Genomic DNA, 27,119 nt, shown 5'->3' on the forward strand with positions numbered 1-27,119 from the left:
TTAATCAAGAAATAATTTATTACCAACAATTTTTTTTATAGATTAAAGCCACTTCATTCTTAGAGATTTTTAATTCATCTTGGACGTTCTACAGTTTACAGTCGATTAATTAAAACTAATGTCCATAAAAAAGAATACAAGGAAAATACCCTAATTTATACTTAATGCAGTTTTTTTGAACATACGCCATTGCAGGTTTGAACTGTTTGTCATGGAAAAATTCCAGAGGTACCACTTTTAATGGTTCGAATTAACTCGTTTCCAAATAATTTTGTATAAAAAAATGTAATGTTTGTACATTGGTCATAACAACACACGTAGGTAATGGTACATCGACCATACTTGCATGATACAGAGCAATGCTGGCTCTCACTCTAGGAACAAATAGTAGAAACAAATATGGTTCCCTCCAGAAAACTATTACAAGATGGCAGCCTTCAAAAGACGAAAACAAGGACAAAATGGCCATCCAATATTCCGACCGTGATGTCACAATCCAAGATGGCGAACCCCATAACCAACTCCACACTCCACACTCCAGGACTAGAACATACCAATATATACGACAAACCTATCACACAATGTGTAAATATCAATATGGCTCTACTTACTGTGTATGTATGTATGTATGTATGTCTGTATGTATGTATGTATGTATGTATGTATGTATGTATGTGTATATATATTTATCGCTTGAGGGCTGTGGTCTTTGTCACCTCCACATTGAAGATCAGCTAACATTCAGTCTTGTGTTGCAAGCAGCTTTGAAACCTAACGTTTATACTTTTAATTTTTTCTATTTGCAAAAAAAAAATTACAAATCCTAATTTAGAAAATATAAGATTAAAAAAAATAGTTTAGTAAATAATAGAGAATTTTATTTTGCATACTGGTACATATCAAATTGTGTTAACACTATCCAAAGCCATATACGTTCTGACAGTGTATTTCAGTAATTCAGTGTACAAAGATTAATAAAGCTTACACGATACGTAAGTAGGCTACATCTTTGTGAACCCAGTGACAATGCTCACATAGATAACCCAGTAATGGCACACGTGATATTTTACAAATAAATTACTTATTTGTTTGGAAAGTAGTATTTAAGATACAAACCCTATTGGGGATTCATTTTAAAATGCATACTTAAGCTATTAGAATTTTTTTATATAAAACCAGCCTTGAAAAATTACTGGCATCATACTCAAAATATTAAAAGTTAATAATTGTGAGTTAGGTAATATGTATCATCTTAGGGGAAAAAAAAGGCTGGAACTTGTTTTTTCCTGGCACAAAATTACATTCAACAAGAGTGTTTGAATAATTATAATAGTTGGCAGTTTGGCCGCAGTGCAACTGTGTCTCGTGACCGAGCAGGCTTGGCTTCTTCTGTGATGATGCCTTGAGCGCCGGGCTATTGTGGCTGCTGAGAGAGCCACTGCACCACTGGGGTCTGTCTGATATTCCGCGCCGAGTCCAGGGCCGTGCGGCCGCTATTGCACCGGGCGGTCAGGCTGGCCCCGGCCAGCACCAGGCGCTGCACCACCTCCAGGTGGCCTGACTCCGCCGCCATCATGAGCGGGGTCCTCCCGAAGGAGTTGAGGACGTCCACCGTGGCCCCGCGGCGCAGCAGCAGCTCCACCACGGGCAAGTGGCCCATGCGCGCCGCGCCATGCAGCATCGTGCACACGCTCTGGTCATTGACGTCCGCCAGCACCCCGTGGGACAGCAGCGCCGTCGCCAGCTCCAGGTGGCCCTCCTCGCCGACCTCGTACAGCGGCCAGGCGCTCTGGTACTGGACGTCTTGTAGTTGCCTGCGCGCGGCGCTGTCCTGGTGCAGGACGGCCTCCAGACCTCGTCTCAGGGCGGCCCAGTCTTTCGTTGACCTGTACGCCTCCAGCAACTGCCGACCGAACTTCACATTACAAACTAAGTAATCTGTACTCCACTGTGTGATAACCCGCGGGCTTTGATCGTGCATGTTCCATGTGACTGCTAACATTTTAACCGATGTAATAAAAGTTTCTGATGAATTAAAAATTTATTTACTACAGAAATATACAACATTTAAGGTGAAAATTTCGTAGTAATGAAACCTGTTAAATTTTTATAATAGAAAGCAATTGTTATATTTCCCTTTTTAGTGTACTTTGAGATATATTTGATCTTAATGAAATTAAATTTATCTCCTTTACATTACATGAGAGTGCCTATTTTAAAATCTGTGAAACACTTACGTATTAGTTTTTAATTTATATGATTCTATCTTATACATTTCCTCTTTTATTTAATTTGGTTATATGAAAAAAAAATTCAAATATATTCCCTTGTTTCACCTCATTACAGATACCAAAACATTTTTTATTTTTTTTTTTCAATTTTTGAAACAATAGCAATATATATATATATATTTTAATTTTCGTATCGTAAAGAATATCACTAAGGGCGCGGTTACACGGGACCCTGAACTACTTCAGGTGAACATGTTTAAGTAAACACGTTTACAAAAGCGAAAGTGTACGGTTACACGGTAGTTGCTGAAAAGTGTGTTTAGCTCTAAAACCGATTGTCTACTGTCAACGAATGACTGTGTTGTTGATCTCTATTTTGTAATTGTATCCAGAAAACGCGGGATTTTCTCACTTGTTTATACAGCATTATCAGCAGAAATGGAATGTGTTTTCATATTGCTCAATATTTTATTTTACAAATCGGGAATTCAAACAACATGCACAGTAAAATTTTTAAACTTATTTATTATTATTTTTGAGCGAGAGTACCTATCTCAGTTTTAAGAAAATTAAGGTCAGGATCAATTAATATATATATATATATATATATATATATATATCTGTAGATTTTTTTTGGTTGCATTCGGTAAAATATTACTCGAACTTGTGCCAGAAACACTTTCCATCTTGAATTTCTGCAAAAGACTGTTTATATTCTAAACAGCCAATCAGAGGCTAATGTAGAAGATATGTCGATCTGAACTACTTTGCCAACCTGTTTAAGTTAAATGGGAAATGGCCTCGAACGAAACATGTTCAGACTGTGTGTAACCGCACTCAACAGCTGAACATGTTCACCTGAATTAGTTCAGACTCCCGTGTAACCGCGCCCTAAGGCTAAAACTTCCAGGCTGATGGTAAGTTGCGGTGTAGACTAGTAAATATGTACGTTAATTTGGGTGCCCGTGCTGTGGAACGATTGAATTGTTTCTCGTGTCGTCGCCACTGCGCGGCGCGAGTGTCCGGGAGGAACAGCCGTGGGCGGCATGAGCGACCCGGTACAAGCTGGGAGCATCGACGAAGAAGGCGGTTGGTGTGTTCCGGCATGCGCACCGTCGTGTCGCCGACTTGCGGACATTGCGAATGCCGGCGCAGCAAACAGCACCTGCGACTTCCAGCCCGTCACATTCACCGGAGCTTCTGCAAGAATTATGTGCGGCCGACGCGTGTTGAAGCAAGGTCTGTAATTGCGACGCATGTACAAGGAAAAATATGTCAGTAGTGTGCGCCTCTCATCTGACACTTGAGGCACTGCGCAATCATGGTGTCCCCATTTGACCAGGTTGAATGTGTGCTTGGTGACAAATTTTGGATAATTTTTTGAAGTGCAACTTCTTTACTGGGGGTTCAACAATTTTGGAGCGTTACGAGGGGAATAGTTAGTAACGTGGTGAGGTAACCGGTAGAGGAGAAGAGTGGGTTAGCGGCGACGCCACTCCACCGCATGCGCTAGCGGTCGAATGGGAAGACGACAAAAAAGGGGGGATAGGCATATAAGCTAGTTGTAACGGCTGTAAAGGGAGACGGCAGGAGAGAGGTAGAAATGACGCAGCAGTGATGCTACGAATGTCTCGTAACGCTGCTTGTGTTTGTCTACTCCTTAGTTGTCGTAACGGCTGACGATTAACGCTGCCATATTTCTTTTATTTAATTTAAAGATCCCACAATTTATTTATTCGTTTGGAAAAGAGTTATTGATTTGTGCAATTGATTTTATAATAATTATTAACCTTTACGTGGATAGTTTGATTGAATACGAAAATAATTTATATCTATCTATTCCTAAAAATCAAGAAGTTTCACTCCCGTCGTACGTGGACTCCACACACACAATTATTTTTTGAGCTGTAGACGTTTTGCCTGCACTAATGCTACCTGCTTCTGACATTTATTGTGGACTTTGAATTTAATGCAATATGTTTTTTTGTGCGCACGATTGTTTTGCAGCCTTTGAGTTATTATTGGAAACTATACGCAGTATTAATGAGGCATTTTTTCAATAAATTTATGCGAAGTACATTTTGAGGCCTTAGGCATTATGGTGATGCTTAATGCAACGCACGTTTTGAAACATTTTATGCACGCAAACGTTTTATTATTTGTTTGACTATTGAAATGATCCCTCTTACAAACACTTAGTAATGTTAACTGTTGGCCAATTTGATGATGTACATAATGTGTTTTACGTGTTATACCATCACAGCCTAAAGGATTTGAGATAAGTTTGGACGAAGATCGTCGCGTAGAGACTATTAATTGCTTGAGTGAGGACACCTTTGTCTTGCCTGAATATTACATTGAGCACATTGTGGATAAACATCTGACTCCAGTTCGCTTTGGGAAGTTGTACACGAGTACAGTTTGCGAGTTTGTAGCGAGTAATCCGCCCAGTGAGGGACATGTTACCACTGAACATTGTCAACACTCTGGGTTTAACATCGAGCAGTTTCTGCATGTAAGCTTGGATCTGACGAGCATGGAACTGCGGTGTGCCCTTAACTTCATAGCTTGACTCTTGAAGATGAACATCGTTTCGAATCTTTGCCCACGCAGTGGCAATACGCATTATTGCAAAAATGCACTGAATAGAGTTTGAGAGTTATTAATTTTTTGGTTTATTTAAATTTCAATAAGAAAATTATTTTTTATGTTGTACTTAGGGTGGTATTCCAAGAAATTTGAGTAAGGTAGCGAATATGCACTGCCTTGTTGGTCAACTGCCGTAACCTAACTCTCGGGTCATATTCCAAAACGTGTCCTAACTGAACCCCTGTAAGGTATCAGATCGGCAGCCTTTTTTTTTTATAAACGAGGACTTGTGTGAGGCTATAAACAGTTGTACTTCGTGGAATCCATCGTAATTTTAGCTTCTTTTTAAAACTATGGAATTATAATGTGAAATAAAATATTTAATTTTGGTTGTACAAGAATAAACGATGAATTTTTGGCCGTATTTATGTTTGCTGTTTTTTAAGATATTTGGGGGGGGGGGGGAAATTGTAATCGTAAAAGTTCCGTTAAAGTTCATTTATATATATATATATACAATTATGGATCAAATCGGCAACAGATAGGACAACAAAAATCAGTGCCCTAAAAATAAGGGACTGCCCGTGTCCTATAGTGCACTTGGAATATGGTTAGGGTACAGGTATTGCATATTCAACACCTAAATCCTTATTTGTGTGTCTTGGAATACGGCCCTTAGAGTAATCTTATGATATTATGGTGTCCGATCTCATGTGTAGATTCATAGATTTTTTATTTATTGTAAAGAAAATTTACATTTATTTCATAATGAAATGATTGTTCATTATGCTGGATCACGTCATGATAGCCTGTAATCATTATTTTTCTTTGATCAACGTTTTCGCCTTTTTTTTCTCGCTAACCTTGAGAAACTCGCCTTTTGGATTTGGGGTCTGGCAATAGCTACATATGTGACTTTGTCTGGTAACCAATTAGTTAGGGCGATTTTGCTATTTCGCATTTGTTTGCAATTTGTTCTGGAGAATTTTTATTTTCATTGCGAATGCCCTAAGAGGGTTATAGTTGTATGATAAAAATATTTCTCATCTCTCCTCTTTTCCGATAGTGATGCCTATGGGAAAATTCAGAACCACAGATTAAGTAAATACAGCAATATCCATCACTTAAATGAAACCAAGTGCTTCACTTTTTTCCCTACCTCGGGTGTGAAAGCCATTGTATTAATAGTAAAAACTGATATTACTCGTATTTTATATTAAATTTGGATTCATCTTGCAAAAATATAACATGCAGCTACTGATTTAGTAAATTCCATTATTTTTTTCTAAGGCAAATACTCACCCCAATTACCAATTTAGAACTTAAATTCTGTAAATTGATGAATAAAGTAGGGTAGCTAAAGTTTTGTTAATTAATCGTCAATTAATTTTAAATTTAGTGTCAATATCTTATATTAAGATTGATGGTTGAACGCACTTCCCAAAATTAGATTGATTCGAGAACTTTAGGAGTAGTCTCAACTTTATACATCGTGTTAATGTTTTAATGTTTTATTCTGGATGTCTCCGCCAATTCTAGCTTAAGTTTCCTCTAAACTTTATAATCTACTTTTTTGTTGCCCCAATATTTTGTAATTTTTAATCCTTTTTAATACCTCACAATTTTTTTCCCTGTACGTAGAATCAAAGCCTACTCTTTGGATGAATTTATAACCAGTCTTCCAGAGCTACAGTCTAAAGTTCCTTCAATAGCTTTCTCTCCCATAATCAGCTTGCGTGCAGCATACAAATATAATGAATTTAATATCAAATTAATCTTAAATATTTAATGAATTCGCAAAGCCAGTTTATGCTTCATCATTCACTGGACGTTTGTTTATACCTGCATACAATACGCAACTTAAAATCAATTACATTCTCCAGTCACGTTATTTTAATTATAATATAACTATGCTAAACATTTAGATTCGAAATGAAGAGTTAAGTAATATCATGTACACTGACCGGTTTTATAAAACTGCGTTTATGATTGTTTTCTCATTTTCTTTTTTTGCCTGGCGTTTCGTAATTTTAGTAGCTACATGATTAAAATCAATGGAGACAATCCAGAGAAACTGTTTTTGACTGTGCGTACAAATTTTTTTTTAACGTTATGGTCAGAAAATGGAGTCATTAATTAGAGCCTGCATATATAAATTTAAATTTGTTTCGGTGCTTCAATCTCTTGGTCTTCCTATCAATAGCCAATACATTTCATAACCAGCAGGCTTTCCAGAGAATAAAATTTATTAAGTCATATAACCATTTAACATAAATCTCATTATAAGAACCATTGGTACAGTATACAATGTATTTTCTATTTTTGCTTGTTTGAAGATTGGTAAAAAGTGTCAAAATTCTATCTGAAAAGCTGTACTTGTAAAAAATTGCAAAAAACAATTTGCGAGTTTATTAACGTAACAGTGGTTGCATCTGAGGAAGAATATTAAAGTTTATCGTAGCAACTAAACAAAACCAAGTAAGAAGGACATTTAGCACACATGATAACGATGTTTTCAGTTCGTCTCATCATTGCAGTTGTCTGAGTACCTGTCAGTTTCAACCAGGAGTGGAGAGAACTTAATTCCTGCATCAGGCATGGAGTTAATAAGGATTTGTTTTTTTTTAAACCATCCGTCACTTACAATTAGTCTTAAGATGCATAACGTAAATAAAATTCACTTTTATAAAAACTTACACTTTTTCTTAAGACATAGTGTGTTAAATATATATGACGTAAAAAATTAGCTAAAACATAGTTTGTAATTGTTTTCATTAGTGGAGTAAAATTAGTTAAAATTTCGATACATGCATTCATTGTATTTCTAATTCAATCAACTACATGAAATATTCTTGCTTATTTTTTCCAGTAAAATCTTGTTTAAAATTAATTTGTAATTACTAACATTCCTTACGTCCTGTAAATGAAAAGATAATATGACTCTAAGGGTGATGAATGACAGTACTGTCGGTGACAGCAACTGCCTGCTATCAGATAAGGGTGAATTATGACACGGAAAGTTGATTTACTAATAAATAAATTTACTAATGAGTATTTTGAGACAAACTACATAATTACAAAAATGTTACCTGTTTTGGTATTTCAGTGTGGAGTTCTACGCTGCTTTCGGAGCTACTCCTTTGCTGAAAGTATAGGATACACTTCATGAATTATATAATTTAAATATTTTCAGACCTTCATTTGTGTGATATTTGGTTACATAAAAACACTTTAATTTTACTTGGTTCTCACTTAGACTATCACTTAAATTATTGTACATACAACTAAAACACATTCATAATCAAAATTTATAGATACCAATAAAGCTGTATAAAATCAATTTACCTATATAAAAAAACTTCGTTGATTAATTATTTTTACAAAACATTATACGAATGCCTACATTTAAATGTAAGTACTTCTATGTCATGAAATAGTATGAAAATTAAAAATGATTGAAATATATACGATATTATTTAATCAACACAAAAAATTATCTCGGAATAAATATACCAAATTTAGCTTGTAGCATAAATTCCGTTGTTCCAGTGCCTTGTGTGTGAACTACAAAATAATTTTTAATGAACAGGTATACAAACTAAAAATTATTTTAACTAGTGTTTAGTTTTCTCAAGATCTTATACTTTTGTATTTTGCTTAATGAATGAACAATATTAAAAATCCTTAAAAAAAAATAAAAATTTACCATATATAGTATGTCCCATAGCTCAAAGTCAAGCCGTGAAAAATGGACAGGACAATTAATAAAACCCAAAATTAAAACCATGTGGTAGAAATCATGTTATTTGGAATACTAATGTGGCAAAAAAATACATTCAGGTAAATTTGACTAGCCATATTGTAAGGAAACATAATTTCTAAGGTAGCAAACAGCTTTTTTGTACAGTGCGAATAGTCAAATTATCCGATAAAAAAACTGTTGCTACATTAGTAGTACAAATGATTTTTTCACCATATTTTTTTTGTTATCAATAGTAAAGTATTTTTGATTGCGTTACCAAAAGTTTTAATTAAAGTATCTAATAATTTGTTTAAGAGTGAAGAGTAACGTAAAATAGGTGCTACGGGCACCATGTTATTCAAATAACCCTGTAGCTTGGTGGCTTACTCAGGTGTGGCTTACCAGTCGTCAGGATTCGGCCATGTTCGGTCATGTGCGCCGCTCGTAGTTTATGATCAAGACCTCGTCGGCCATTTTTGATGACTCCACATCCGCCATATTGGTATCCTCTATTAATTAAAATCTGTAATTTTTTAGCTAGAAATTCGGGAAAATAAATAATAAAAATCATCAAAAAATAACTTATAAAATTGATTCGATTGATTTCTGACCTTGGTTCGATGTTTGCTCGATGCAAAAATTGCAATTTATGTTAAAAAATATGATGAAAAAATCCTAAAATGAGTAAACATTCCTCATCTAACATTTTCTAATTGATTCGATTCATATCTGTCTTTGGTTCGGTCCTTGCTTTGTACAAAAAAGGTAATTTTATGTAAATGAAGCCATTTATTAAAATATTGTCAAAAAACCTCCAAAAAAAAACCTTTTTCCTAATTTACTAGCCGCCAGTAAGCTTCCGATGGCATCTTGGCTGTCATCTTGGAAATTCGTAATTATTAACTTAGAAACTTTGAAAAATTTAAAAAACAAATAATAAAAAAATTTGTTTGTTAAAGTAATGATTTTTTCGTTTGATATCCGACCCTATTTTACACTACTGTGAATATATAAACACTTTTGAAAACATATATATATCTTAAACTAAGACATTTTATTTGTTTTGTTTATTTGGAACCAAAATTGATTGGCATGCGTACTGTGCTCAGCTTGGCTTTGAATTATAGGACATTGTGTATCCAATTTATGCGATTGAGTTATGTTGCCTTGGAACTATAACAAGAATTGACTCCATTTATATTATGCTACGTAAATAGGAACTAATCTCTCACATATGACATATTCTTTTTTGATATAAACCTTATACAGTGCTGATAGAATGTATTCAAAAATTAGAGTTTAACGCATAGTATTGTTCAGCTACATAGGAACACTGAGTGGAGACGAGATGATAATGGAGATTTAATAGAATCCTTTCAGGGAGGGGGGTGGAGGAAGAACCCAAGGAAAATGCACTGTTATACATCAACGTCCGCCACGTATCCCTTTTGCGAAAGATCCGGGGTCAATCTCGCCAGGAATGTAAACCGGGTGGTCTTGGTGAGAAGTCTTTTATAACTTTGTTTAATTTGGTACTTAAAAATGAGCGAGTCTGTCCGTGTTCGTCAGGGATGTGTAACATCTAACTACATTAACGAGAAAATGCATGTGACTTCATGTTGCAAATAAACTTATAATAGGAAACTCTGACACTAACTTTAACATAGCATTCTTTAAAAAATAAATCTGAGCGTGATAAATATACGCAAATTGTGTTTTCAAGTAGATTTCTTGACACGATTCACAAGTAGTTTCCACACCGCCGCAAGAATTCGCTGCCGGAGCAGCTACGTCGACTATAGAATCGTTCGATTTGCAGAACGAATGGTTAAACATTTAAATTAACGGCTCCGATTAAAGCGGAAAAGAATTGATAAAAAACTTAACCACGGTTTGGAACCTGATTTTTGACAAAGGAATTTTATAAAATGCTATCCATCTTGTTAAATTTCATTTAAAAGTTAATACCATTAATTTTCCCTTTTTGCTTTGTGAACTTTGGTTCGCGTAATCCACCACAGATGGCAGCACCGTGTGACTTCTGCCCATTCGATAATAATTACTACCAAATGACTTATATCAATAGCTAAGATGTTACACATAAAATAATATTATAAATTTATTGCACTTGTGACCCACAAAGTTTAATTGGCAATGATTAAGGCCATTTAGTACAAACAAATTAATAAAGACAGTTACTATGAAATACCAAATTTTTTTAACGATGTCGTTTTAAACACGTATTTTACAATATGCGTTACCAATTACACACTAAGCACTGAAATATTTTAAAAATTTTCTTACCTCAGGAGACTTTTGTGCAAGTTCACTTCTACAATATTTACAATCTTCTTTGATGGTACTCAGAATGGCATTAACCTGAAACAAGTGCAAATTTTTTCATTCTGGGAATCTACTAGCACAAGTTGTTTAGAATTTGATTCTACATATGGCCACTTCCTTTTTCACTATGTTGAAGTCAACTTGAACATGGTCCAGTTCACTGTCAACTGACTTAAACTAATAAAAAAATAAACGTAGGATACTATTTAATATTTTGTTGCCACTCACGGTTTACCCATGCAGATATTTAACTTATGATTTAAGGCACAGCATAAATTGTCACCAACATTAATAAGTTTATGGTGCGTTAGTGATTAATGGACTTTTTCGCAGAAGAATTCTCTTCAGATATACGAACGGTGTTTAGTAGTTTCAAATACCTTTACATTTGGCAGAGATCAGGTTGAACTATAACATTGTAATTACTGGTTCTGTTGTTAAAAAAACGTTAAAAATGCACGTGGGAGAAAGAAGATTGTCTGGTTGTAAACGTTACAATATTTTTTTACTAAAACATGTTTATTTTAAGTCTAATGAATACAGTGTCCGTAAATTTACGAAGATATTCGTAAACTGACAAAGATTCCTGAATAAATTGTAACCAGAGTTCTACATTAATACAAATTAAAAAATATATATTTACAACTAACTGTACCGACAAACGTTGTCCTGTAAAAATTTCAATAAATTTGTTTGTTACCATTTAGTGAATTTGTGAAAAGATATTGGAAATGTGTAAACGAAGTAAAAATGAGAGAAAAAAACAGTATTTCTGAGTGATTGCTGTATTTAGTAATGATTGTGGCCATTAATATTTTATTTGAGGATGATTACATTCAGAAGTAAGCCGATTTGTAAATTTTACATGCGAGATGAATTCTAGCGGCAGCACACCTTGGATTTGATAAGGAACCATGCGGTTTTGTTTTAAAATGCAAGTCACACTTAAATTAAGTAGGAATTTAAAGTAAACAATGAAAACAAAAAAATTCCTTCTATAAGATTGGTGTGCTGTGACATCGCTATTTCGTTCATTGCAATGATTTATGATACACGACAGTTTTTGTTGGTTTTGTTGCCTGGCACTTAAACAAACAAAGCTGATGGTTTTCCGACACGGGAATAGACGACATAAAATTACCATGTGATAAGTATGGATTTTGAAGGTTAGTCAGTCGGAAGCATTGGCCATATTTGTGGAATGTGTGGAATTTTCCTGTTCCAGTAACCAATGAGCGCAATGGCTCTGGTGGTGGTACCAATGGCGCCAATTTGACTTTGTCACTTGAGCAAACAACCCAGGAGGTTCATTTCTGTATTTCAATGCCTTACAATGTGGGTATACAACACTCATCGATCCAATAGCAACGTGTTGGTTTGCACTGTAATCAATTGTCACGTTGTAACGGAATGCAGCTCGATAGGTATGCAATGCAACATTCATTTGTCTTCTTGCACGATCATTCAAATTCATTTTCGAGCGATTAGATTCTACTGACCGATGATGTGTCCTTCGATGCATATCATCTTCGTTTGCATTTTCTCTTTGTTCTTGTGCACGGTCTGAACTTGTTTGTGATAATCGTTTCCGTTAAATTTCAAATCGTTCTTTGCATTGCTCTGTAGTTCGATTAGATCGAAAATTCGTTTGGTTTGTAGCATTGCTAGTTCTACGACCTAAACGTCTCCGTCTTATTGGCGGCATTATAATGCGATTAAAATGTGTCCATTCAATTCAGTGTTTTCAATTAAGACACATTGAGAGTAGCGAAGAATAACATTTTAACTAAAAACGGACCATCGATACAATTTATTAAAACTGTATAACCGTTTTGTCACCTAAAAACTCACCGTATTTCGTAAGTAAATCTGTATATCTGTGTGAAATAAAACGATAAAACTAAATTCATTTAAAGAAACGATTGCGATGAACTAACAGCATGATCGCAATTCAACTGAAAATTAACAACTAACAATCGCGAAAAAATTGAAACATAGTTTTTTTTTTTTTTCTTTTAGGAAATTGGACTGGCTTTAAGAAAATATTACTCTGAATTTTCCAAGGAGAAAAAAAATATTTTTTCTCCTCTAAGCGGGAAATTTTCTCTCAAAATATGGAAATGTTTGAAATCATATGAGGATTTTCGAGAAAATTTGGAGAAAAAACGGGAAATTTTGACGCCAAAATACAATATGGCGGTCAGTCGTTAACCCGCATCTCTCTCCTCACCCTGAACTCTGTGCCAGAGAAGAATATTATTTCCTAATGAAAATAATTCATTCTAAATAATTGAAGACGTGCTTCTTAAACATAAAAGGTTAGACTGTTTATTACTAGTATTAACGTTTTTTCAAGACTCAGTCATTTCCTTCGTCAGGTTTACCAAATTTAAAATAGAATAGTGTCTAACTTATAGTCAACTAATTTAAATATAAATAAAATTACGAAATTATTCAGTAATAAATTTTTTGCTTTCAAAATAACATTTTTTTTAATAACATGACATAGTTTTGTATATTGTTATGGTTTTCTTATAGATATAAAAGTTTGTGCAAGTTCTTCCTAAAAATGACAAACCTTTTTAACGATTATATGTATTGTAACAATTTAAACACACTAAATTTATAAATATTAAAGCAAATAACAATATTAGCTTAAACCTGTAGGAAATCTGAATGAAATAATTACTCTGATGACTTACGTTTTTATTTGAGTTATCCACTTCGTTCTTGAAAGCGTCAAAGTCGGCACGAATGGTGTCCAATTGATTTCCAACGGATTTAATCTGAACCCGACAAAAAAAGGAAATGCATAAATATACTGCTAGTTGCTCACATCTGCTATGACTATGCAGAACGTATAGTCAGTAAGAATGATCTTCAATTATTACACATTACATACCTGAAGTTTTAGGTCCACATTCTCCGCACTCAACTTTTCCATTGAGGCTGCAACATTTTTCACCTGAAAGAAATTATCGTAACTTCTTGAGAAAAAAAACGCCTTTATGTTTTAATTTATATTTCTTGAATAACATGTATTAACAATGACAAGACATGATTACAAACTTTTATATAAATTAACATTATATATTATAATAATAAAACAAAGTAATTAAAAAATCACAGAATCTGAATGCTAAGGAACGAGGACCAAATTTGATGAAACACATTTCCTAAATTTTTTTATGTATGGTCTGGCAACGTGACTTATTACGTTTCTCAGATAAGAACTGCTTATCTTTCACCTATGCTCTTAATTTTTTTTCTAACATGGCCGTAAAATTCAAACTACATTCAAATAATTTAGAATCATCATGATATATTGACAAGCCCCGAAATTTGGTTTACTAATTGTAAATTTAAATGTGAATTTTGTAAATATTTTAAGCATTTACTTTTGTATCACGTATGCGTTCCTTCCCGCTATGTCGTACAACTTCGTTTCAGTCACGCTCCAAAAGTCCCGTTAGCTCGTTAGTGTGTCATAGTAGGCGTTAATGAAATCGCTGGGAAAGATGTTTTATGTTGGAATGCTTTACTTTCTACCTTTATAGATTATCTGGGAGAAAATGTTAATAATAGTGCTGTAAATAAATTGCTAAAAAATATTTATTCCTATTCGGACACTAAAGAAGCATATCCTTATTTTCCTGAAATCTTTGCCTTATAACCTGACTTAAAAGCTTTCCACAGTTTATTACATTTTTTCTAGTATTTTCTAGTATTTAAAGGCAAAGTAAAATTTTGATAGCGATAACATTTATTTTTGCATTAAGAAAATATCCATTTGTTAACATGGAAATACAAACAAAGGAAAATCTGCATGTATACGAGAAATATAATACGTCAGTTTTATTTCTTAACTAAACATCATTAACAAGAACTATTTTTGCCCCAAATTATACACGCTTCTATCTAATGAAAGTAAAAAGCCTAACTTTGAATGTTCTTTACTCAAACACATATTTACAACTGAATTTTTTTAAATAAAACTTAAATAAATATAACCAGTAAATTAGACAACCATATACCATGTGTACATTATTAAATATTTGCAGCTTTTATTAGGATAAAAATAGATAGGTTTTGTTTTATAGTACGACACCTATCCGAAACATAAAAATCTTAATAATTAATTGGGAATGAATAATATAGCTATGAAAACTTTTTTATTTTTTGCTCAACACGGTATGCTATATCCGTATTTGTAATTTGTTGGAAACAATTGTGCAACTTTGGGAAAACGTAAGAATTATTTGACCCTTAGTATTAATTTTCATATCTTTTTATAGCACGTCTAGCTAATGGTAACTAGGTGAAAGGTTTGGTTATGCCAGTGACATTTAAAATACTGCATACACACACATACATACATACATATATAAATATATATACATGCATACACACACGAACTCTCTTACCATTCGTTTTCCTGTTTTAAATTTGGACAAGCGTCCCGCGATCTCAGGATATGTTCCAAACTGTTCTGAGTCTGACTCAATTACAATGAATTTAAGGTTTAAATTGGTGGAGAGAATTAAATGGAACATGTTGTTACATCACCACTTCATCTGTACCTTACATTTTATGTGTTATGTGGACAGAAATGTTTGCAAAAAATTACTTGCAAATATGTTATGAGTGTATAAATTTATTTTAATATTTCATCGAATCAATAAAACAATGCATACCTTATTCCACGAATATTTTTTCCATGCACGAGCAAAAAGATACGTGATGAAATGTGACTCCGAAAATGGTGATATTTTCATGTATTGGTGTGTTTTCATGGTATTTTCTATTGCACTTGTAGATGAGCTTAAAAGAATTCATTTTGGATTAAATACGTCAGGGCAGTAACATTATTTTCAAGTAAAGTATTTATTAAAGGTTTTAATAAAAATAAATCTCTTTTAAGTGTTGTCCCGAAAGAGAGAGAGCAGGTTTTTGCGCGTTTAAGTGATCGTACTCCAAGGAAATAATGTTTTTCTTGATAAAGGCCAGTGACATTTTAAATACCCTAAAATAAATAAATTCTTTAAATTGCTTGAAATGCATTATTTGCTATTTCGACTGGATTCTTGAAAACTTCGCAGTTATGAGTGACATGCATTGAATTCGGGCGAAATCTAGAGGTTTTGCGAAATAATAATAAATAATGATTGAAGATAATTAAATAAATAATTTAAAATTTACAGCGATTCAAATAATATGAATTTGAATAGTTCTCGTTTTTTATGCCTTGTATAGAAAAAAATCTCTGAACTTAGCTGTCCTCCCAGCAACTAAGTACGTTATATATAACCCAATATCAACAGAAAAAAAGGGTCGTTTTTAGGTACAGTAAAGGATCATTAAGAATTTAAAATCTGATAGTTTAAACATTAATGCAGCGAATTAAAAAAAATTATTTCCATTCTAATAAGTTAGAATTTTGTTTTTTGTGCGTTTGTTAGTCAAAACCTCGTCTTTACCACTTACCCGATATTAATGAAATTATAAACAGAGCTAGCTAGCTGGATTTAAAAATTGGTTTCTATTTATCCCGTAAATAAGCACAAACTCTCAGGAATAAATATTAGCATCAAATTGCAAAATAACATTTATTGGCATGGGTTGTAATAAAGAGTATATGGGCAGCGTGCATTCATTTACTTTTTGTTTACATTATAGTTGCGTTTTAAATTTAATAATGAAGCAAAATAATCCAGAAAACTGTATATATTCACACCTGTTTATGGTGATGCTGAAGAGGATATAAGATTTTTTGATTGAAATTTTGATATATATTCAAATCTGATTTCATCAAAATGTTTTAAGACGAATTGGAAATCTAACCAAAAAAAGACAGACTAATATAGATAGTATATTATAAATATTAGTCAGGTCTTAAAATGATAAAATTTTATTAAAACCTACTTAGAAATGTTTAACGCAGTAGCGAACTAGGTAAGATTAAGTTAAGTTAGGTTAAAATTCAAAGGCACCAGAAATATTAGTAGATATTTTTTTAAAGTATTGAAAAAAATAATTACACATTACTTTGCCTTGTTATGCCAAGTAAACAGATGATGCAGTTTCAAAAACGTGAATTTTATATAAATATTAAATTTCAAAAATAATTACTAGCAGACAAATAATATAACATTTCCTGCTGAATTGTTTGAATGATCATATAGTATCTGAACTTCATAATAAGTACAGATTAAGTACGTCTTTTATTAGATAAAAATAAAATGTGTGAGACTTTATTACTCCAATATTATGGTATGAAAATATACATATATAGTTCTAGTTTATATTTATATCACATACTTTTTTAATGTCCAATTTTAATGGAATAATACATTCGATTAAAAAAATTGGCAGATGATTTTAACATTTTAAAATTACTTACCAGGTTTACTACTTCTGCAAGGACATTTCCGATGTCGGGTGGATAGTCTGGACCAGTTATAAACTGTCCCTGTAAAGGCATTCTTCCAGACGAATACCACGACAGAACCAAATATTTTCTGTACAGGAACTGCCCAATCGAGACTTGCTACAACACTGAAAAATAATAATTTTTTTTTGGTATTTGAACATGCAATGTGTACGTACGTGGTCACTACATATTAAGCTTTCTTTATGTTAAGTAAATTGAATTTACTAAATTCATTTGAAACTATAAAATAAAAGATAAATTGGTATAAGAGATTAAAAAAAATATCTCATTAATACAGTTAATGCAGTAATGGAATACCATGTATGGATTTCAGAATAAATGAAATCAAATCTAGCGTTGCCGACATGCATGATTGTACTGCGTCAGTTTCTATAGTTTTAGTGTAAAAAGTTTAATTGACAGTGGCCTGAACTAGAAGTGAATATGAATTGATCGGTGGGTTTTGGTTTTCTAGATGTGTCCGCTGTGTAAACTAGACTAGGTACTGTTAAAGAAAAATTTGACTGAAAATCATAATTTTTTATTGTAGCTCACCTGAAGTTTATACAATTAAAAAAACAAGCAACTTTAAGTTTATACAAGTTTCGTCTCACTTTATGGGATTATATGAACCAATTCCCATCATTCCGTTTGACAGTTTTTTTTAATTACTTAGGAAGTATTATTATTTTCATTTGACTTCCAACACAATCCTTAGACTTCAGTACAAACGTTCAATCCATGTTTTTCACTCCAAAAAGCCTTGGTGACTGGTTTGGTCAACTCAAATGCTAATTATTTCTAATGATTTTATAATAGGGAAAACATTAGATTTAATCGGTATTTTTTAGTACACACCAAGTTCAACTAAGTTCAGAAGTATACCGTAAAAAAAATGTCAATATGTATCGTCCTACATGCGGTAATAATATAACTAAGAAACAACATACGAAATATTAACGCAGATGCTAAACTCCATTTTAAGTATTGGGGTCGTAAATAATGAGATTCTTATCATCTAACTAAAAATTCTGACTTTTCGGACACTATTCATTCTTATTCAAATTGCCACCTATGGCCATTAATTAAATTATATTTGGCTAGTTTGAGTCTTCAGAATTTTATGGGGGCGATGGAAGACTACCATATCGGAAGACTACCATAATGGCAGTATTCCGCCTGGCCTCTTCGAAAAAGGCGGAAAAGTACCATAACGGAAATCTGCCATAAGTCCAAAGGACGAGACGGAATTATGCCATATTTTCTTACACCCTCCATGGAATGAGTACAGCAGCATTGTCCTCGAAGTAGTGTATAGAATACTCGGTAGGTAGCGCTGTCAACCCTCTAGCTGTTTCTCAGGTTAACTTTAAAGCGTTCAGATAGCACTTCAGACGGTGATAGTTGCAATAACAAATCATATCCAGATCGCGGACGAGAAGAAAGAAATGTTTCCAAAAATGTTATATAGGTAGCACTGTATTCTTATCACGACGATTAAAAAAAATACATGTGGTACCTAGTATTCCATTCTACCTAAATTTCTTATACATTCTACGGAATGAGAAAAACGGCCTTACTCGTAAAATTGTGATGTAACTAGCTTCATAGAATTTACATTTTTGCACCCTGAAATAATTGAAGTAATTGTAGATCATTATTTAATGTGTGCAAATCCAACGCAAATATTCAAGGATTTTATTATGTAATGTTTTCTGTGACTTAACACAAAAACTCAGTTAAGGTTTTTAATGTCTATAATAAATTATTTAAAGTCTACAAAATGTGTTTTTAAGTCATTGGCGTAGCTGTGTTCATAATGTTAGGGGGGGGGGCAAATAATGATTTTTATGTCATGTAAACCCATTCCCCTCTTACTAAGACGGGGGGTCCAGGGGTCCTCCACCGGAAAATTTCGATTTTAAAAGTGCATAATAGCGCTTTTGAAGCAGTTTTTGTATCTAACCTTTGGATACATCGATGTTAAAATTATTATTGTTTCCTTAAGATAAAATTTGATGAGAGAAGAAATTACAAAGTTGGGCAGAATAATATTGTAAAATAAAAATATCACGGTCTAGAAAGTTAGGGGGGGGGGACGGTCCCCTCCACCAAATAAGTTCAGGGGGACACGTCCCCCCTGTCCCCCCCCCGGTTCCTACGCCCCTGTTTAAAGATGCTGAAATGCGAGGGAAGTGTAGTTTGTTGGCACAGGGCAAGCAGCACAGGCGCTCTAGGGGAGACATAGGCTCGTACATTTAGAATGTTGATGGGCTCTGCACAGGCTTGCAGACTTTCAAAAATAAACTCTGCTGAAGTTTAAGTGTATATATATATATATATATATATATATAGAAAATAAAAAATACTACCATGCGTAGCATATTATCGCTTCATTAAAACTGTCATATCTAATTGAAATTCAGTTTTTGTGCCTTACAGCACCTATAATCGATTATGACATAAAATAACAAAAAAAAAAACACATGCACACAAGGTACACACTGCATACACATCAATGCGACAAAACACAACACACAGATAGATAAAGATTGATAAAGTTCAGTTAACCAATTGGTTACTTTGTTTTCACAAAAATCTTAAACAGAAACTAAAATGGTGTATACAAAATAAATATGTAGATTACAAAAGTTTTACCAATGAATATTTGTAGATTATTCAAAAGGAGTTATATTTTTTTTACACATTTTATAGTTACTAATGGTTTTAAAAGTGTCACTAATTCTGTAATAAAAGTTGGAATTCTTAATCGAAACCGAGTCATTATGTCTGAATTAACAAAAATTGCAATAAAATGTTTATAATAAAAAGTGCACCACTGATCGAACGTCTAATAAGTATAAAATGCAAGAAGGTTATATAGGAATGTAGCATATTCAAAATAATTTAAATGACTGAAATTTTTAAATATTAATTTAAGAACTTTTTCTGCATACTTTCAATTATTTTTTAATTAAAATCTGTTGATGCAGAGAAAGTTTTAAATTTAATAAGACCTAAAGATTTTCATGTGTTGCTAATGGTATTATCTACATGTTGGTGAAAAAAATCTTGGCATCAAATATAACTAGAAGGTCTTATAAGAGGACACCACGTCTAATGTCATTACCCACTATGTGATAATTCTTATTAATTAAATTAGTTTTTTGACTAAATGTTATACAATAAATGCTATCGTAATTCAGGGACGTTTGTTAACCTGAAAATCAGATCAGGACAGCTGAAATATCTTGCTGAATACTTTCACAAACATATTTCCCAATTATATTTTTTTTTCATCAGCAACTTTTCTTGATCAATTCTGATTACAGTTGGAATATCATTTATTTAATAATAAAGAGTTGTTGAGATAAACTACTACTTTGCGGAACATCTAATAACATGAAATTGCATTTGCAAATTTGACCGCAAAGCGTCTATTTGTAAGATAATTAAAACATACATACATACATACCACGCATTGCTTGACGAGCCCTAAAATTGACATTTTTTTAATCATAAGTTTATGTTGGAAAGTATCAAATGCTTTGCTCATGTTGAAATAAATAGAATATTTTATTTACATCTGGATTTATACTGGTACACACACACACACACACACACACATACCAACACACACCAACACACACACACACATATATATATATATATGTATATATATATATGTATATATATGTATGTGTATATATATATATATATATAACCGTGTGTCAAAGACGATATTCCTGATTGAAAACTATGTGGTTTTACAGAAATAACATTTTTAGGAATAAAATTCATGTCTTATAAATTATTTTTCGTCAAAAACTGCTAAAATACTACAAAAGAAAGCTTTCTGACTAGAATTTAACTGTCAATAATACTTCAATAAAATATATACCGATAAATGGTTGAACACACAACCACTCACTGACTGATGCACACTTAATTAAAATATTTTTGTACAAAACCAAATTTTTTTAAATGATTGTTTGAGCTTTATTTATAACATGTTGGAATGATAATGCTACAGTTACTAAAAACTAAAACGCTACAAAACGACTAAAAATATTTTTGCAAAACTCCGTTCCCGCGGAGAAACCCCCGGAATGGCCACCGCATGGGGAGCCCAAGAAAAGAAACGGGCTCCCCATTTGGAAGCCACCTGGAAGGTTTTTTTCTGTTCCACCCACCGTTTCTTTGGTAGCCTGACTTGTTACAAGGGATTGTATTCCTACCAGAGAAAATGCCACCATTTTGTCTGGGCAATCCGCCTTGGAGGAGCCGGGGCGCGAACCCTGGTCCTACAAGTCACAAGGCAGGCGCTCTACCCCAGAACCAGAGTGGTAGAGCGGATACTTGCAGTCTTCTTAACACTGACAAGATGTTATTCCACGAGTTTACTGTAGTTTCGTGTGTCATTAACACGTGCAGTACGTGCAGTAACATCTAACCTCGGTAACGAACAAATTTATGTATTCATATGTTGTTCGTTCACTATGAATTATGTTATTTCATAACAGTGAAATATAATTTGTATAACTAGTCTGGCAATTTTTTTGTTACTTTCCTGCAAACAAACTTACAATCCCGCTGTACAATAATTATATAGAAATATAGACTAGTAAAAACATATGTAAGAGCTGGCACTGTCGATGGTAAAGTTATTTTGAAAGAAAAATATGTTAGATATTAAAAGAGTGTGTTTAGTTAAAATATGCGTGTGCTTGCAAGCATGAAATTATTGTATAAATATTTTATTTATTTGGTTTTAAAGCCACAGAAAAGTTAACATTTTTATATTACTTTTGACTTTCTTTTGTTTTACCGTGCTTAACATGCACAGCTAACCCCTGGAAAGCTATTCAAACAACTGTTTGCAAATAACTAAATATTGGAGGTACTGGGGCAACACGAAGCATAAATGGTAACACTATTTTGTAGTGATACAGTTATTTTCATGTAAATGAACACATAGTTAAGGTTACATAAATTTTTCTGTTCCATTTACAAATAAAATTTACGGTGCACAACGGCAAATAGACTTAATCAACGATGAATCTTAACAGATAAAAAATGAAAAAACAACGGCTATACAGAGATGCACAGGTGAACCCAGTGATGTGAAGAAACAGTGATGACAGCACAGACAAACACCGTAAGCAACAGTTGAGCGAAAAAAACCCAGATATTTTGAAAACCACTACGATGATAGCGCAGACTAACACAGTATATGATTCCTAAGAGAACAGTTGCAACGTTTCGGGAAAGAGATGTTAAAGCACAAACAGACTGATGTTTGTCATGCCATACAGTTTAATTAGTAATGGCGGTTGTCCGAAAATACATCTTGAATTAATTAACCTATTATTTAAAATGTTGTTTGTCAGTGGAAATTAATTTAATGAACTATACTGAATTTGTTAATATTCACATAGATACTGAATTTCTTTAAACAGATTTGTGTTTTGTTTGTTTTATATGTATATTTGTTTACACTTCTGTTAACAAGGCACAGGTATTAGTGCAGAGAAGCTTATTCAAAAGAGGAACCTGTTTCTGTAACAATAAGTGTCAAGAGCGTAGTAAAAAAGGGGAGAAAGTAGGGTTGCCAGATTTATTTAGACAAGAATTTTATTTTACAAAAATTTCAATGGCAGGAATTTCAAAAAGTACTCAAGGGATCGCCAACTAACTTAAAAATGTATTTTGAAGCATTATCTTTGTAAAAGAGTTTCCGGAGGAGGGACTGGCTTCTGTCCTTCCCTTGCACAAATACTGTCTACACCCATATTGTAAAAAAATGTGTAAACAAAATCACATGTAGTTACACGCACTAGTACAGGATATACTCAACAGACGTGAATTGAAATTTAGGAGACCGTAATATTATATTGTTGTACTTATAATATTAGATGTCAATAATTTTTCAAGACATGTGATGATTGCCTACATGGAGTACCTATAGTCTGAAACTATGTATTTGTACTGTTATACAATAATCGTACACTCACGCCTGTAGCATAAGCAATCACTACAAGGCAATCTGAAGATGAGAAAAGATACACTATCGAAGTTTATGGACTGAGTCGTTAGACACTATATTCGTATTCCAGTGAACATTGGTTCAAATCCCGACTGGTAATTGTCATATCATTTTGACGTAAAACGTCTTAAAAATCACAGCGAAACAAATGGGTACCAGAAAAAGTCTGACGAAAAGGTCTGTATCATCTTGCTTTAACATTTTCCTAGCTAATAGGCTTCGGCCTGAGACGCACTTAAGTCTTCCTTACCTAGACCTCCCAAATACACTTAGTTTTAATTTAGGTTCGGAAAAAATTTCTTTTCAGTGTAGCTCACGACTCAGATGTGATAGCGGGGTGATTCGTGTGATTGTGTATAGAGAACTGACAACACTGGGCAATATAGATTGTACGTTCACCAAAAAACATTAATTTTGATATTATGCCTTCGGTATCTCATTTATCATATCACAGGACAATGTTAAACAGAATTTTCGTCGTCAGCTACCATTTAGTGTCCGTTTTTATTAAAAATGTTTAGTACATAGTCAATGTCTCGTTTTTATTGCTTTTATTTTAAACCATTACACTAAAAGCGACTCGCTAACATATAAGTTTCACTTGAAACCAGCAGCCTTGAGTCTCGATAAAGCACCACCGATTATTTTTATAGAAAATTGGTAGGATGGTTCCTTACTGTAGGTCATGGCTAATTCATTTTACATTTTCACTCTACTGTGGCGTTGTGTTTTGCCGTCTATTAATCTGTTTAATGATAGGCAATCATTTAAGAATAAGAAGAAAAATGATATCGGAAATAGAGTATTCCTCTGGTAAACATACATAAAAATGATTTCAAGGCTTTCATAAATTAATATTCTGAAATGTTTTCACTTAACCAGCTCATTACAGTATTTCTAAATTATTTCTTAGTCATTGAGGCAGTTAAAATACCGATAGGTCTAATTTCACAACTAATTAATCAGCAAAACTTAAACAGCAAACGTAAATCATTCTCAAGTGAAGTATAACAAATATTCCGTATTCACAGTTTACAGGTTGGAAATGTTGTGATTGTTTTTATCTATTCTTAATGGTAATTGTTGTTTTCTGTACATCTATATGTTAAAATAATCTTCTAATGGTTTTCACAGCACATACTAAAAACATAATGTTGGAATCACAATACCCTGTAAAATCCCCAAAATGACAAAAACAACACCACAGCCATTAAGAAGTAAGGTAGTAGTGAAGTCAGGCCACGCAAAGTGAACCTAAATAGCCCACCGGAAACATAATGTGGGTATTATTAATGATGTAGTAATGTAAAAAAATATATTTTTTGTGTAATCATTAATGCTTCAGTTTATTTTCATTTTTTCTTTTGATAGACATTACATAAAATAAACTCAATTGAATTGTCACCTCAGAAGTATCGATAACTATACACCTGATTGTGAAAATCTGTCGTAGCATTTCAAACATATCATATAAATCATGCAATATTTTACTTACTTAACCGTCGGTTGTCAGGGAATTGTGATTTTCGGTCACTAGATTGCATTTCATTTCAACTAGTGACCTGGAGTTAGTTTTAACTAGAATCAGAAGACTTTGTATGCTGCTCATTTATTCAAATTATTTTTAAGATAATAGACATTATTTACTCATGTCGTTCGAGTATTAGGACTGTATGGTCACGTTTTAACTTATGGTAGTTTTCTGTCTCCCCCAGGTGGAATTATATCATTATGGCAGTCTTCCAGTATGACAGTCTTCCATCGGCCCCCGTCAAAACAGGAGGAAAAGTGCCATAATTGAAAACTACCATAGTTTGATTTTTACAGATTGTGGTTATAAGTATACAGTGCTGCTTCCTATAACCCATTTTTGGAAACGTTTGTTTCTATTAGTGCGCGATCTGTTGAGTTTATTTATGACTAGAGCTACAGAAATAAACCTTCAGAAGCGCTATCAATAGACTTTTAATTTAACCTAAGAAACAGCTAGGGGGTTAACAGTGCTACCTAGCGACATATTCTATACACTACATCGAGAGCAATGCAGCTGTACTCATTCTATGAAGTGTATAAGGAAATATGGTAGAATTCCGCCTCGTCCTTTAAATTTATGGCAGATTTCCGTTATGGTAATTTTCAGTCATTTTCGAAGAGGCCAGGCGGAATACTGTCATTATGGTAGTCTTCCGATATGGCAGTCTTCCGCACCCCCATTTTATGACACAAGGTAAGGTCCCATTTTTCAAGTAAATGTAACATAGTCCAAACGCGTGATATAGATGTGCTGCTGAAAAATAATAACTTATTTAACTTTTCATTCAAACACAAATAAAATTACAATTACAATTACAATTTTGTTCCAAATCAAAATAATCATAAAAATTAAACCTTTGCCAAGATAAGAAATTCATAAAGAGTATGCAATTTTTCAGTTAACATCAGAGATGACACCGGTCATTTAAGTTGAAAAATACTCTAGAAATTGACATAATAAAAATGTTAACAATTGAATAAAACTAAAATTTAAATATTTGTTTTTAAAATTTTAGGTTTGAAACAAAGTTTAGGGAGATATAAACCTAGCTTTAAAATAGCACCAAACTAAAATATAATTAAGATAGTTTCGGGCACATTTTTTTCTTAAAAGTTAATATTTATGGCTTAATCTAAAATATTTATGTTTGATAACGCACTTAGTTATCAAAAGCTTATGTGACCGTGAATATAAGTTTTATAGGTATAAGATGTGTTGTAACGTCAAATTGGTTTACCAAGAATTTTAAGTATCACTATAAATTTTCAAGAATAAATAAAACTTTTAATAGCTTTTTCAGCTTTCAGAGGATAAAAATGCCTAAAACACCCATTACGTCATACACAAATTTGAGTTTCGTGGTAATTAAACAGTACACGCCACTAGAGGTTCTGTAGAAGCATGTCTTGCATTTCACCTACGTTAAAATTTCTGAGTGCGCTATATAAGCCTACTAAAATATTTGGTTTCAAGTGTGCTATGTGGTTTAAACGTTAATATGTATAGTCTCAAAAAATAAAGTCATTTGTTGGAGCCGCTTGTCAAAGGTCACTTAGCGGAGCCTAGTCGTCCTACATTCACAGTTTAAAAAAACTGCAAAACAATATGTATTTTATTTGTGGGAGTAATAAAATTACATTTTATGACTTTTAAAGAGCATGAGTCAGATTTATCTAACACAAATGCAACCATTTAGTTAGAATTTACAGTGTCTATTTTCAAGGGCGAAAAATCACGTATGCTTAACTGTAGGAAAGAATGATTTTCACGTACATTTTTTAATTTTAAAAGTAGGTTAACGCAAAAGTAAACGAATACGCTGATAGTATACGTACATTCACACAGTTGAATTTTGTTGAATTACAATTGGCAACCGCACCTCGAGGACCCAAGTGCAACAAACCTTGTGTCCCCTTCTCGGTTGCCTCCCGTGTTGCCCTCAACTCCAGCTGTCGGGCAGTTCCTCTGGTGCCTCGCGGGAATCTGCTATCACCGCTTATCACTGCACTGCGCTGTATCTTATCTCATGATCCCGCTCATGAGTGGACCCCATGGCCGGTGTACACGCCGCTGCAGCTACCCCTGATGCGGTTCGAGGTCTGACCGAGTGAGCTGTATGTCACACCGCCCCCTTTTTGACACGACAATAACTCAACACTCCGCCGGTCTCGCAAGGACGAAACAGGAAAATAAAAGCGAAGCGA

The 27,119-nt window shown here is 33.4% G+C and overlaps 1 protein-coding gene across 2 annotated transcripts; it reads right to left on the bottom strand.

The window, feature by feature from the left end:
- Positions 1 to 212: 212 nt before the first annotated feature.
- Positions 213 to 26,893, bottom strand: LOC134543071 (ankyrin repeat and KH domain-containing protein 1-like). Of its 2 annotated transcripts, none has more exons than XM_063387826.1 (7): positions 26,751 to 26,882; positions 17,306 to 17,460; positions 13,808 to 13,870; positions 13,608 to 13,691; positions 10,867 to 10,941; positions 7,910 to 7,963; positions 213 to 1,903 (listed from the first exon to the last, which is right to left on the bottom strand). In XM_063387826.1, the coding sequence occupies exons 2-7, from the start codon at positions 17,384 to 17,386 to the stop codon at positions 1,415 to 1,417; spliced, it is 846 nt and encodes a 281-aa protein (XP_063243896.1). In that variant the 5' UTR covers positions 17,387 to 17,460; positions 26,751 to 26,882; the 3' UTR covers positions 213 to 1,414. The 2 variants fall into 2 exon arrangements, with proteins under 2 accessions (XP_063243896.1, XP_063243895.1); XM_063387825.1 differs by having other exon boundaries at positions 857 to 1,903; positions 26,819 to 26,893.
- Between the last annotated feature and the right edge of the window lie 226 nt (positions 26,894 to 27,119).

Source organism: Bacillus rossius (genome assembly GCF_032445375.1).
Source record: "Bacillus rossius redtenbacheri isolate Brsri chromosome 9 unlocalized genomic scaffold, Brsri_v3 Brsri_v3_scf9_2, whole genome shotgun sequence".
NCBI lineage: Eukaryota > Metazoa > Arthropoda > Insecta > Phasmatodea > Bacillidae > Bacillus > Bacillus rossius.

Bases quoted from the DNA above. Each gene is read 5' to 3' on its own strand.
- LOC134543071 (XM_063387826.1), bottom strand. From the start codon at position 17,386: ATGCCTTTACAGGGACAGTTTATAACTGGTCCAGACTATCCACCCGAC. The intron at 7,964-10,866 runs GTAAGAAAATTT...CTATACTTTCAG, and splicing joins TTGCACAAAAGTCTCCTGAG to CAAAGGAGTAGCTCCGAAAG. The intron at 1,904-7,909 runs GTAACATTTTTG...TTCGGTCGGCAG, and splicing joins ACACTGAAATACCAAAACAG to TTGCTGGAGGCGTACAGGTC.